Source organism: Asterias amurensis, chromosome 1, assembly GCF_032118995.1.
Source record: "Asterias amurensis chromosome 1, ASM3211899v1".
In the NCBI taxonomy this organism is placed as follows: Eukaryota; Metazoa; Echinodermata; class Asteroidea; order Forcipulatida; family Asteriidae; genus Asterias; species Asterias amurensis.
The window spans coordinates 23,680,616-23,694,718 of record NC_092648.1 but is presented as its reverse complement, the minus strand read 5'-3'; the positions used below and the strand labels follow the sequence as shown (position 1 = coordinate 23,694,718).

The 14,103-nt window shown below is 36.8% G+C and overlaps 1 protein-coding gene across 1 annotated transcript; it reads right to left on the bottom strand.

Annotated features, from left to right (window-relative positions):
- Window positions 1-8,766: 8,766 nt before the first annotated feature.
- Window positions 8,767-14,075, bottom strand: LOC139940376 (A-kinase-interacting protein 1-like). The gene is made up of 5 exons (XM_071936599.1): window positions 13,944-14,075; window positions 12,517-12,639; window positions 11,835-11,915; window positions 11,111-11,215; window positions 8,767-10,100 (listed from the first exon to the last, which is right to left on the bottom strand). Exons 1-5 carry the CDS (start codon window positions 13,947-13,949, stop codon window positions 9,957-9,959), a joined length of 459 nt encoding a protein of 152 aa, XP_071792700.1. The 5' UTR covers window positions 13,950-14,075; the 3' UTR covers window positions 8,767-9,956.
- Between the last annotated feature and the right edge of the window lie 28 nt (window positions 14,076-14,103).

Here is a 14,103-nt window from a genome sequence, read left to right as displayed (position 1 = left end):
TGCACTGCTGTGCGCACAGTTTAAGATGTCATCAACGCCACGGGCGATATGTAAATCGGTTTATCAATACGGTATAATTCAAATTAGACCAATCAAAGACTGCCATTCCCTAAACAAAGGATTCATGTAGCATTACTGATTTTATCATAATTTTATAAAGCTCCGTTATATTTATTTCAGATTTTTGAAAATTACACACCACGAGTCCCTTTGCAGCATACTTTGTATGTGTACTACACTGCTGTGCGCACAGTTTAAGATTTCATCAACGCCACGGGTCGATTTGTAAAACAGTTTATCAACACGTTATCATTCAAACGAAGCCAATCAAAGACAGTCAGTACCTAAACAAATCATTCATGTAGCACTGCTGATTTTATCACAATTTAATAAAGCTCCATTATATTTATTTCAGATTTTTGAAAATTAAAGACCACGCGAGTCCCTTTGCAGCTTAGGCTACTGTGCGTGTGTATTCAACACCGCTGTGCGCACAGTTTAAGATTTCATCAACGCCACGGGTCGATTTGTAAAACAGTTTATCAATACGTTATCATTCAAATTAGACCAATCAAAGACTGTCATTACCTAAACAAAGCATTCATGTAGCCTTACTGATTTTATTATTATTTTATAAAGCTCCGTTATATTTATTTCAGATTTCTGAAAATTACACACCACGAGTCCCTTTGCAGCATACTGTGCGCGTGTATTACACCGCTGTGCGTACAGTTTAAGATTTCATCAACGCCACGGGTCGATATGTAAATCGGTTTATCAATACGGTATAATTCAAATTAGACCAATCAAAGACTGTCATTACCTAAACAAAGCATTCATGTAGCATTACTGATTTTATCATAATTTTAAAATTCTCCATTATATTTGTTTCAGATTTTTGAAAATTACATTCCACGAGTCCCTTTGCAGCATACTGTGCGTGTGTACTACACTGCTGTGCGTACAGTTTACAATTTCATCAACGCCACGGGTCGATTTGTAAAACTGTGTATCTATATGGTATCATTCAAATTAAACCAATCAAAGACTGCCATTCCCTAAACAAAGGATTCATGTAGCATTCCTGATTCTATCATATTTTTATTAAGTTTCATTATATTTATTTAAGATTTTTGAAAATTACAAATCACGCGTCCCTTTGCAGCATACTTTATGGTGTACATCACTGCTGTGCGTACAGTCAACGATTTCATCAACGCCACGGGTCGATTTGTAAAACGGTTTATCAATACGGTATAATTCAAATTAGACCATTCATAGACTGTCATTACCTAAACAAAGCATTCATGTAGCATTACTGATTTTATCATAATTTTATAAAGTTCCGTTCTGTTTATTTTAGATTTTTGAAAAGTACACACCACGAGTCCCTTTGCAGCCTAGTTTGCCTGTTTACACCGCTGCTGTGCGCACAGTTAACAATTTCATCAACGCCACGGGTCGATTTGTAAAACGGTTTATCAATACGTTATCGATCAAACGAAGCCAGTCCAAGACTGTCATTACCTAAACAAAGCATTCATGTAGCATTACTGATTTTATCATAATTTTATAAAGATCCATTATATTTATTTCAGATTTTTTAAAACTACAGACCACGAGTCCCTTTGCAGCATACTGTGCGTGTATTCAACACTGCTGTGTGTACAGTTTACAGTTTACGACGCCACGGGTCGATTTGTAAAACTTTTTATCAAAAGGACCCGCCCTTTGATGGTCCTTCGATTATGTCGTCCTACAACTTACACGAATGCAGAAAAAGATTGCTGGTGATGGACCGGGAGCAATGGTTTTCATGTATTCAATTTCAAGTAATGAAACAAACAACTTCACTTATATCTAAACTGAAGACACGCTTGGTTTAAAAGTTGTTTCCTTTATAATGTAAAGGCAAACACTCTTCACACCTTAGCAGTTGAACATCTGCCAAGATTTCTGTCACACAATACATAATCAGGTCTTGGTCAGTTTCCAATACATGCCCCCCCCCCCCATGAATAAATATAGGTTTTCTCGGTCAAATTTGGCAAATGAGCAGTGGAATTAACTTTCATGCGCTGGAATTAAAGCGGTTTTGCCTCTCCAGTTGTGACTGCGTTTCAAATTTAGAATTCGGCCCTTCAATTTCGTATCGAGTCGAGTTATTAAAATTCCTTTAGCACATCAATTTAGCGTATCGTCATTCTTTTTCGAGACACACAAGCTTGAAGAAGCGTCTGCGAATTTCAATGCTGCTTTGTTGAATTGTTAAATTGAATGACGCTGTCCCCGCAGCATTACAGTTTTTGACTAATCATAAAAACGAAATTACCCTTTTCAGTAGCTTTCGATTTCGCGCGAATTAGAACAGGTTGTTGATGGTTAAATTGGCTGCAAATTTGCCGAAATTTACCAAGAAAATCTATAAATAAATAAATAAATAAATAAATAAATAAATAAATAAATAAATAAATAAATAAATAAATAAATAAATAAATAAATAAATAAATAAATAAATAAATAAATAAATAAATAAATAAATAAATAAATAAATAAATAAATAAATAAATAAATAAATAAATAAATAAATAAATAAATAAATAAATAAATAAATAAATAAATAAATAAATAAATAAATAAATAAATAAATAAATAAATAAATAAATAAATAAATAAATAAATAAATAAATAAATAAAATAAACAAATAAAATATATAATGAGTAAGGTATAAATGGCCTTAGCTTTCGATCCAAACAGGACCTTCTTCGGAGGCATAAAGTACAACAATAATTAATAAATAAATTTAAAATAGAAAAAAAGAGAAAAAAATTAACACCGTTTGGGCAGGGGTGTGATAGGTTGTTGACATCGAAAAAATAAACTATGGGCAAAGCGTGAAGCTTGCGAGCGCGGAAGCATCCGAATGCGAGGCATTCTTACATTCATTTTCTTTGGTTTTGAAAGTCCACAATCTGGGGTGTTTCATGTGGTTTTTATCTAAGTTAATTTTCTCATGAATTTTATCTTAGTTATAAAATCTATTAATTGGAATAAAAGAGAAAAAAGAGGATTAATCACACCCTGGTAATGGAAATATAATAAATACAATCAGATTTAAAAGAAAGTACGGAACAGTTGCCTACAATTTTTTTCAGTCAATTTTAGGCCATCACGACAAACAAAAAGAAATCGTCTGCTTATTTGACAAAATTGAGTGTCTTCACTAGTGACACTCATACTATCGCTCTAGATATATTATTTTTTTCAGAGAAATCAGCAACTACCTGTTTTTTCCCCACATGTACTTATGGTAGTCCCGAATAACATGTGAAAGTCGTCAATGGTAAAACTTGCAAAGTACGAGTTGTTTTAATTATAGAAAATAATTATTGGAAAATAGCGCCCTCTATTGGTCGAAACTGGAGAACTGTGCACAAACTGTAAAAATGGGCAAATCACCATGCACAAAAGAATTGGGAAATTATTTAACTGTTTCGTCCAATTGAGTGCCTTGCATTCCTTGATAGCCGGTCTGTGCTGGCTTACTCACTTATATCATAGATGAAGGACAGCCTTCCTCTATGCTTTATCAAACCAAAGTGTTTCTGTGTCGTATGTGAAAACATTACTTCATTCCCCCTTAATTTTAATTCAATTGTTTTAATACTATCACCAACAAAAGCCCCACATTTTTATTTCTCACCGATTTTTGTTTGTTCCTTCCTTCTCTAGATGCCACTTTCTTATGATACAATATTCAAAAATCAGAAATAAACAGAATGGAGCATTATACAAATGGGATAAAATAAGTAATGCTACATAAATCCTTTGTTAACGTATTGATAAACCGTTTTACAATACGACCCGTGGCGTTGATGAAATCTTAAACTGTACGATAGCAGTGTTGTACACACGCACAGTGTGCTGCAAAGGGACTCGTGGTCTTTAATTTAAAAAAGAACTGAAATAAATATAATGGAGCTTTATAAAATTATGATAAAATCAGTAATGCTACATGAATGTTTTGTTTAGGTAATGACAGTCTTTGATTGGTCTAATTTGAATGATACCGTATTGATAAACCGTTTTACAAATCGACCCGTGGCGTTGATGAAATCTTAAACTGTGCGCACAGCGGTGTTGAATACACACGCACAGTAGCCTAAGCTGCAAAGGGACTCGCGTGGTCTTTAATTTTCAAAAATCTGAAATAAATATAATGAAGCTTTATTAAACTTATGATAAAATCAGCAGTGCTACATGAATGCTTTGTTTAGGTAATTACAGTCTTTGATTGGACTAGTTTGAATGATAACGTGTTGATAAACTGTTTTACAAATCGACCCGTGGCGTTGATGAAATTGTAAAATGTACGCACAGCAGTGTAGTACATGTGCACCGTATGCTGCAAATGAACTCGTGGTGTGTAATTTTCAAAAATCTGAAATAAATAGAACGAAGCTTTATAAAATTATGATAAAATCAGTAATGCTACATGAATCCTTTGTTTAGGTAATGACAGTCTTTGATTGGACTAGTTTGAATGATAACGTGTTGATAAACTGTTTTACAAATCGACCCGTGGCGTTGATGAAATTGTAAAATGTACGCACAGCAGTGTAGTACATGTGCACCGTATGCTGCAAATGAACTCGTGGTGTGTAATTTTCAAAAATCTGAAATAAATATAACGGAGCATTATAAAAATATGATAAAATCAGTAATGCTACATGAATGTTTTGTTTAGGTAATGACAGTCTTTGATTGGTCTAATTTGAATGATACCGTATTGATAAACCGTTTTACAAATCGACCCGTGGCGTTGATGAAATCTTAAACTGTGCGCACAGCGGTGTTGAATACACACGCACAGTAGCCTAAGCTGCAAAGGGACTCGCGTGGTCTTTAATTTTCAAAAATCTGAAATAAATATAATGGAGCTTTATTAAATTGTGATAAAATCAGCAGTGCTACATGAATGCTTTGTTTAGGTACTGACTGTCTTTGATTGGCTTCGTTTGAATGATAACGTGTTGATAAACTGTTTTACAAATCGACCCGTGGCGTTGATGAAATTGTAAAATGTACGCACAGCAGTGTAGTACATGTGCACCGTATGCTGCAAATGAACTCGTGGTGTGTAATTTTCAAAAATCTGAAATAAATAGAACGAAGCTTTATAAAATTATGATAAAATCAGTAATGCTACATGAATCCTTTGTTTAGGTAATGACAGTCTTTGATTGGACTAGTTTGAATGATAACGTGTTGATAAACTGTTTTACAAATCGACCCGTGGCGTTGATGAAATTGTAAAATGTACGCACAGCAGTGTAGTACATGTGCACCGTATGCTGCAAATGAACTCGTGGTGTGTAATTTTCAAAAATCTGAAATAAATATAACGGAGCATTATAAAAATATGATAAAATCAGTAATGCTACATGAATGTTTTGTTTAGGTAATGACAGTCTTTGATTGGTCTAATTTGAATGATACCGTATTGATAAACCGTTTTACAAATCGACCCGTGGCGTTGATGAAATCTTAAACTGTGCGCACAGCGGTGTTGAATACACACGCACAGTAGCCTAAGCTGCAAAGGGACTCGCGTGGTCTTTAATTTTCAAAAATCTGAAATAAATATAATGGAGCTTTATTAAATTGTGATAAAATCAGCAGTGCTACATGAATGCTTTGTTTAGGTACTGACTGTCTTTGATTGGCTTCGTTTGAATGATAACGTGTTGATAAACTGTTTTACAAATCGACCCGTGGCGTTGATGAAATTGTAAAATGTACGCACAGCAGTGTAGTACATGTGCACCGTATGCTGCAAATGAACTCGTGGTGTGTAATTTTCAAAAATCTGAAATAAATAGAACGAAGCTTTATAAAATTATGATAAAATCAGTAATGCTACATGAATCCTTTGTTTAGGTAATGACAGTCTTTGATTGGACTAGTTTGAATGATAACGTGTTGATAAACTGTTTTACAAATCGACCCGTGGCGTTGATGAAATTGTAAAATGTACGCACAGCAGTGTAGTACATGTGCACCGTATGCTGCAAATGAACTCGTGGTGTGTAATTTTCAAAAATCTGAAATAAATATAACGGAGCATTATAAAAATATGATAAAATCAGTAATGCTACATGAATGTTTTGTTTAGGTAATGACAGTCTTTGATTGGTCTAATTTGAATGATACCGTATTGATAAACCGTTTTACAAATCGACCCGTGGCGTTGATGAAATCTTAAACTGTGCGCACAGCGGTGTTGAATACACACGCACAGTAGCCTAAGCTGCAAAGGGACTCGCGTGGTCTTTAATTTTCAAAAATCTGAAATAAATATAATGGAGCTTTATTAAATTGTGATAAAATCAGCAGTGCTACATGAATGCTTTGTTTAGGTACTGACTGTCTTTGATTGGCTTCGTTTGAATGATAACGTGTTGATAAACTGTTTTACAAATCGACCCGTGGCGTTGATGAAATCTTAAACTGTGCGCACAGCAGTGTAGTACACATACAAAGTATGCTGCAAAGGGACTCGTGGTGTGTAATTTTCATAAATCTGAAATAAATATAACGGAGCTTTATAAACTTATGATAAAATCAGTAATGCTACATGAATGCTTTGTATAGGTAATGGCAGTCTTGGATTGACTTCGTTTAAATGATAACATGTTGATAAACCGTTTTACAAATCGACCCGTGGCGTTGATGAAATCGTAAACTGTTCGTATAGCAGACTCGTGGTCTTAAATTTTTTTAAATTTGAAATACATGTAATGGAGTTTTATAAAAATACGATAAAATCAGTAATGCTACAGGAATCCTTTGTATAGGGAATGGCAGTCTTTGATTGGCTTAATCTGAAAGATACCGTATTGATAAACAGTTTTTAACAAATCATCTTTTAGTTGATGAAGAGTTTGTATTCTGTGGCTACACATTGCTTTGTTGTTTATTTAAAAAATCTGGAATATACTTTAAAAATCAGCAATACATGACCCCTTTGTATGTTAATGGTTGTGAATAAAAATAAATAAAACAAATGTCTCAACTTAAGAGCGAAACTCCAAAACATCGGTGTAGCTACCATACAAAAATACACAAACAAAGCTCAAGGAATGGTAGCGAGTCTATGTATTGCTGCCCCGTTTAACGACTACCGATTACATCGGATCCTTTCGAGTAGCGATCGACTCCTGGCGTTTGGAAACTAACATCTACCGAGTGTACAGGCCATTCGTGTACATGATGTGCACGTACAGTGCACGTTACACGTTGCCTACGAATTGGAAAGAAGACTGGGTACAAACATTAATCACCCGACTAAGTGACGTCACACCCCTCGTTTTTGCGAAAAGTGGGTAGAAAGTTTCCCCTGGGGCTTCTGGAAACTTTTTCGAGATTCGAGGACGTCCACCTCGAAATATGGGGCAATTTTAGAAGCAGTAAAATATTTGCCAATTGCTTTTCTATGGTAAACAGCTGCAACCTTTTTTAGTGGTAAATAGTGTCGCATGCAATTATGACCTATTGCATGTGCAAAATGCCTGCCGGACCGTTTTGCATATTTTTATGCAAATGTGTCCGCCCAGACGCTGCTGCATATGCAGTTGTGTCCGCCCCCGTGCAAAACGGTCCTTGGAGTAAATTAAACGCCCTTGGTCGACGGAACACGTTCGCCCTTTTTTACAAGCTAAGTATAAGTGCATGTCATGAATGACATGGGAACCGTTCGGCCGTTGGGTATTCGCTGCAATCATAAAATACGTGAATATTCATGCTGCATATTATGTAGGTTGGTTCAGTGCATGCCACTCGCTTACGCGCGCACATACATGTACAGTCATGAACATGTCCGCCGGATTTTTTGCATAACCCCAGACACGTTTTTTGCGTAACCCCGGACACGATTGCATATGCCAAATTGTCCGGAGCGCGGACAATATTGCATGGCGGACACAATTGCATCTGACACCAGGCCCAAAGAAAGATGAACACGTGGCTAACTTGTCAAAAGTCCTTCGAAATAATATCACAGGCATATTACTGGGGTGGGATTCGAACCCACACGACTCTTAAATCTAGCAATTCTGGAGCAGTGTCTTACCAACTAGACCACCGAGATTGCCCAGTAGCTTGAGGCATGAGTTCCATCCTATGTTTTGGCAGCGAGTGTTGAGAAGCATAACAATAAGTGTAAAATTTTACTTGAAATTGTCCTTCAATTTTTGCTCTCATGATCATCGCAAGTCCTGCCAGCTGGCTGCAACGCTCACATCAGGTTGTGCATACAAACTGATTTATATCAGCTCGCTACCAATGCTCTAAATTCGGGCACCTTTCAACCAATATGAATGCCTGCTTGCGATAGGCTGATAATCCAATATCACACCTGATCTTCTGGAATCCTTCTAGCGGACATCCAAATCGCGGCAGGAGGAAAATAAGCTACATGTACAGAGACACCATCACTAAAGACATAAATCTCAATCTAAACGAGGCCCAACAACTCATGAAGGATAGAGCAACCTGGCAAAACTTCATCAAAGCTGCTTCTACAATGTCGTCCAAGGACGAAGGCCGAAAGGTGATTATGATGACTGCCTGAACTGTCTAGATTGCATAAAGATAATTTGCAGAGTTGCAGGACACCAAGTTACAAAAGTCCATTGTCTAAAATAAATTAAACACAAAGGGGCACCCTATACTGACACAAAGGTAAAGATCACAGTCATGATTTTTATTGTTAAAAAGACACTTTATTTACAGAAAACCATAACGGAAAAACTTGAATAATAGTTAATACCAACTGATATTTACAAGAGCAGCACTTCAAGAAAAATGTACAAATCAGACATGATCTCATATTTTTAAAGTAAAACCCTCAATGCATCCTTAGTTAAAGCATGATTAAAATTTCAGTAGTGCGTTGAAAATGAGTTCATAGAAGTCCCACTTATGGAAGTCTCACGTATGGCTTGCCCACTTTGTATGGAAGTCCCACTTATGGAAGTCCCACTATGGAAGTCCCACTTATATAAGTCCCACTTATGGTAGTCCCACTTATGGAAGTCCCACTTATGGAAGTCCCACTTATGGAAGTCCCACTTATGGAAGTCCCACTTATTGAAGTCCCACTTTAAGTGACTTATGGAAGTCCCACTTATGGAAGTCCCACTTATGGAAGTCCCACTTATGGAAGTCCCACTTCAGGACCCAAATCCCATTGAAGGTAAGGTATATATTCCAACCAATACATGATTTAAATAGAAGGAAAAAACATTCGCCAGGTAGAAATGGGAGCAACTTTACCAAGTATAAATCGCTTTTGTTAACAAAGTTAACCATTGATTTACTGTAACCTGAGTCTGCTACCACCTAAAGTGCCCAAAGGTTTCCAAATGGTTTAAATTAAGAATCACCTTCAGTTCAAAGCATATAAAATAAGGCGTGAGCCTGGTGTAAACACTCTCAGTTGCACCAGAAAGTGTAATGTCATTGCCTTTTGGGTCATTGCCTTTTGAACGTAGCGGGCATAAATTGAGCACCATGTTCTGCATTAATCCACATTGAATCAGATCCAACTCTCACGCAAAATCCAATCAACTCTTCTTCATGTAAGGAATAAAACTAACGGCTCAGATTTCCCAGATTTTTTTAAAGAGTGGGCTTTAATGTCAAAATAAATTTTGTTTGATGCACTCAATTTTAAATAGCTAGAGTCCTCATGAAAGTGGGGAAAAATTACAAGTTTCTAAACTCGTTACCATAGCAAAAAATTTAAACGTACAATCCAAAGAAGAATTTGTAGGTGCTATTCAACTTTCGTAATAACCCTACCTATTGAAAAATGAGTGGATCACAAAACCTTATTTGATCATGGAGTCCCTCTTTAAAGTTACTTTACAAAAAACAACAGGAACGTCTATTGCTAGAGAACAAAATCGAGATCCACACTTTGCCCCTGGTTGACATGGACCACATGCGTCTGTTGTTGAGATGTACCCCAAGCGCCGGCAGTCACAGCATAGGTCCCTGGGGCGACCATGACGTGGACATCCTCAGATCTCAGTAACTGAAAATCAAGATAGAAATATTGTTAAAATGTCTGTCAGGCTTTTAAATCCTTCAAGACAGCAGGGCCCAATTTCATGAAGCTGTTAAGCAGAACATAATGCTTAAAAATTGGGTGAGGCACCAGTCACAACAATGTAAACTCAATGTAGTTTTGGCCGGTAACCTGTTTGTTTGTGTTTTAAGTAAGACTTTTCTGTACTTAGCAAGTTTATGTGCTTACAGGTTCTATGAAATTGGGTCTGGATGTACATATTCGTTTTCTACTATTAAGGGTGCACCACTAAATAAACACCCATAGCATACAGTGCAAAGTGCTATAATATTAAAAATTAAATTTGAAATTACTGACAAGCCTCACAACTTTTTTTTTGTTATGTCAAATAGAAAACTATCCATTGACTCCTAAACTTTTAACCTCAATTTGACATGGGTTGTCCAAAGGCGTTTTCCAAATGTCAAACAATCAATCTACAATCTTGAACAAATTGCCCTACACCACTCGGCAAATAGAATACTATTTTTAAGAGCCAAAACAATTCCAATTTGGAAATCAAAAAGTTAAACAACCCCAGGTATAATGATTGCACCAACCACCAATACCAAGTAGTCTTAACTCTGTTCCGTGAGCAACTTTTTGTTTCTCCAAATTTGACCAAGACTGGTCCATCGAATAATGTGTTTGTTAAATTGTGGCAGGCCCACACAGCCCAATTTTGTTATGCGTTTTCACCCCTTTCTTCGCTGATTTTACTGCCTTTTTGCAAAAAAATCATTTGGTGTCTGTCTTTTCCATTTTTGCTTTTGTTCGTCCTGCGGAGTCACAGACAGAGATTTTCTGTCTTACATTTCAGTGGGTTTTACATAAAAGAATACATCCCATAAAGTAATTCAATTTCTGTTTCAACATGGCAATTTATTTGGTCAGTGTACTCTGTTGAAAACTAGTAGAATATATCTTGCACGACATTTTTACCTGGAAAGAAAATCTGGAAAAGAGCAAATACTCACTGGGTGTTTTTTGTGAACCTCGGTATACTGTGGAGTGTGGAATCTCTTGGTGTGTTGTTTGTCTAATGGATTATGCTGAGCAGGTGGAGCACTCCTGTAATATCTCTGAGGAAATGTAAAATACAGTTCTCGTTAAAATAGTTTTTTTGTTATATTGGTTATTAAATAACTGACATTGTCGAACTTTAAAAAGTTTGTCATTTAGCACTTTGAGAAAGATGCTGCTAGGGTTGAAATGTCAGGCCAGTAAAGGCAGTGGACACTATTTGTAATTGTCTAAGACTAGCCTTTACAGTTGGTGTACCTCAACATATGCATAAACTAACAAACCTGTGAAAATTTGAGCTCAATCGGTGATCGAACTTGCGAGAAAATAATGAAAGAAAAAAACACCCTTCTCACAAGAAGTTAAGTGCGTTTAGATGGTTCATTTCGAGACCACATGATCAAGTTCTAAATCTGAGGTATCAAAATCAAATTCGTGGAAAATTACTTCTTTCTCGAAAACTATGGCACTTCAGAGGGAGCCGTTTCTGTTTTATACCATCAACCTCTCCCCATTACTCGTCACCAAAAAAAAAGTTTTATGCTAATAATTATTTTGAGTAATTACCAATAGTGTCCATTGCCTTTAACTACTAGTTGCATAATAGGTCCTTTTGGTAGGTAACTAAATCAATTTGCTTGCAGTACGGTTGTTATGGGTGTGATGTTACCAACTTACCCGACACTGTCTAGTCGTGGTTGACATATACTGGAGGATACTTGAAAAAGCATCATCAATTGTGGTAAACTTCATTGGATCCTATGATAAAGAGATAACAAAAATGATGCAAAGACATGATCGACAATACAGTTTGAATCTCTACTCTCCCCCCCTCCTTCTGTTCAGCTGTTCTATGCATTTGGCAACTGCTGTGTCCTTCTTATTTTACTGTAATGATGACAGTGATGAGACCGATGTTAAAAGTGGAGCCACTAACAGCTCAACAAGGTGGGCTAGGGCATGACAGGAACCTCAATTCGGGAAATGTTAATTTGTACTGGAACATTTCAAGGGACACCAAGGCAATGACTATTGGGGCATTGAAGCAATTGCCCTCATTACCTCTGTGAAGTCCCAGGCCTAAAGTGCAAAAGGAAACTTGTCATGCCTAACTTTGCATGAAGAGGAAATGGGGCTCATTAGAAATAAAGTCAAGGTTATTTGCAAATTAAAAACTTGTTTTATGTAGTGATTTAAAGGCTATTTTTTCCCATTTTGGGGGGGAGGGGGTATCTCAATAAAGAGGTTGCTTCAGGATTGAAAAAAACATTTCCCTGAAAAAAATCCCCCTAAACAATATTGATTGGTTCCTAGCCATCGGCTGTAACATTTGGAAAGAAAAAACCAACATGATTTGTACCTGTATTGGTGACTTTTCATGATGAGGCTGTTGAGGCCATTCTACCTTACGCTGTTGTGCCCTCTGTAATACATCAAGTCCTTGTCTTCCTGTTCTACACAATGTGCACGACATCCAGTCTTCCTAAATGTTAATAACAGGGGGAGGGAAAATCATTATTTAGATTGTTTTTCACTAATGGCAATGCACATTATCAATTTTAGTCCCTGCCACAGGGGACTCAGGATTAGCAGAAGGTACACCTAGAACAAGAGGTACACCTAGAGGTTTAACACCTCATAGCTCTAAGTCTAGGTAGGACTCAGTTGTAATTAGCACTTAGCAGCAAGGAAATTGCCGTGGACGAAATATGAAAGTTGGCCCTGTGGGCTGTGTGCTAGTCCCGTTGAGTGTCCGTGTCCTGATGCTACCTGGCTGGGCAGGGTAAGTATTTTTGCACATCCCTGGCTGTACCCCAGGCACCTTGTAGGAAAAGTTTGCTGACCAATTAAAAAAAAACAGGTGCAATTTATGGTCAACAGCTGTTCGTAAGACTGTTTTTGGTAAACTGTGAAGATATTCACAATCACATTGTGCAAAAAGTTTTCTGTGTCCCCTGTCTGTAAGTGTAAGGTCATCATAGTTATTACTACATTGTCAATTTGTAAATGCACTCTTCAGTCTTCTTACTAGTTGTGATAACGTAACCCTCCTCCTGAAGGCGTTATCGGAGGGTTAGTACGAAGTATTCTCGAATGTAAAGGGCGAAATGGTCTTTATATTACATATTACTACATATTTTCATACTATCTCACATATTTTCTCAATTGTGTTTTTGTGTGATATTCATTAGCCATTGAGGATTAAGTTTGTGTTCCTAGAATTTGTGTCATGATTTTTGAAAGTGGTAAAAATTGAGCAAATCTGCTGACTAGACCATTTCGCCCTTTACAATTCGAGCATGCTTCGTAACCCTCCGGCTACGCCGTCAGGGGGGGGGGGGGGAGGGGGAGGGGGGCTGCGCTATCGCAATAACTATCTAATCTTTTTACTAAAGTTATTAAAGTTAGACTCATAAAAAAGTTATATAGGATTTGAGGCATTGCATGGTGAGGTATCAATGTATATTTGGCTTGCAGTAGCACCATGTGTGTATCTACTTGCCAGGTAAAGTTTGTTCTTTTTCTTTAGAGAACTGTCTTGCTTTACTCTACTAGCACGAAGCAGATGTTTAATTTTTAAGTTCAATCAAGTAGTTCTAGTGTAGTTGTGGAGTTTTGCTTTGAACACTTTCCTTTTGACTTTTCGTCATGCACTTCGTCCTCTTCATGCACATTTCTTTTTTGAAAACTAGCGCATCTGATCCACGAAACCGGCTACACCACAAGGTTCCCACCACAATAATAAATGAACACTTTAAGATTGGTTAAAATAATATATATCCTTACCATCATTTTACAGCAGTCTGTATAAAGCTTGCCCGCGTCTTCCTCGGATATCAATTTTGTGTTTAGTGTTGTGAGGATAGAATGTCATGGCGCCCTCAAACACCCTGTTTGTGTTAAGTTTCCCTTATTTATAACACGTCTAGGGTTATGACCAAACCGG

Bases quoted from the DNA above. Each gene is read 5' to 3' on its own strand.
- LOC139940376 (XM_071936599.1), bottom strand. The intron at 11,216-11,834 runs GTAAGTTGGTAA...ACATTTCCTCAG, and splicing joins CCACGACTAGACAGTGTCGG to AGATATTACAGGAGTGCTCC. The intron at 10,101-11,110 runs GTGAGTATTTGC...CTTGATTTTCAG, and splicing joins AGGTTCACAAAAAACACCCA to TTACTGAGATCTGAGGATGT.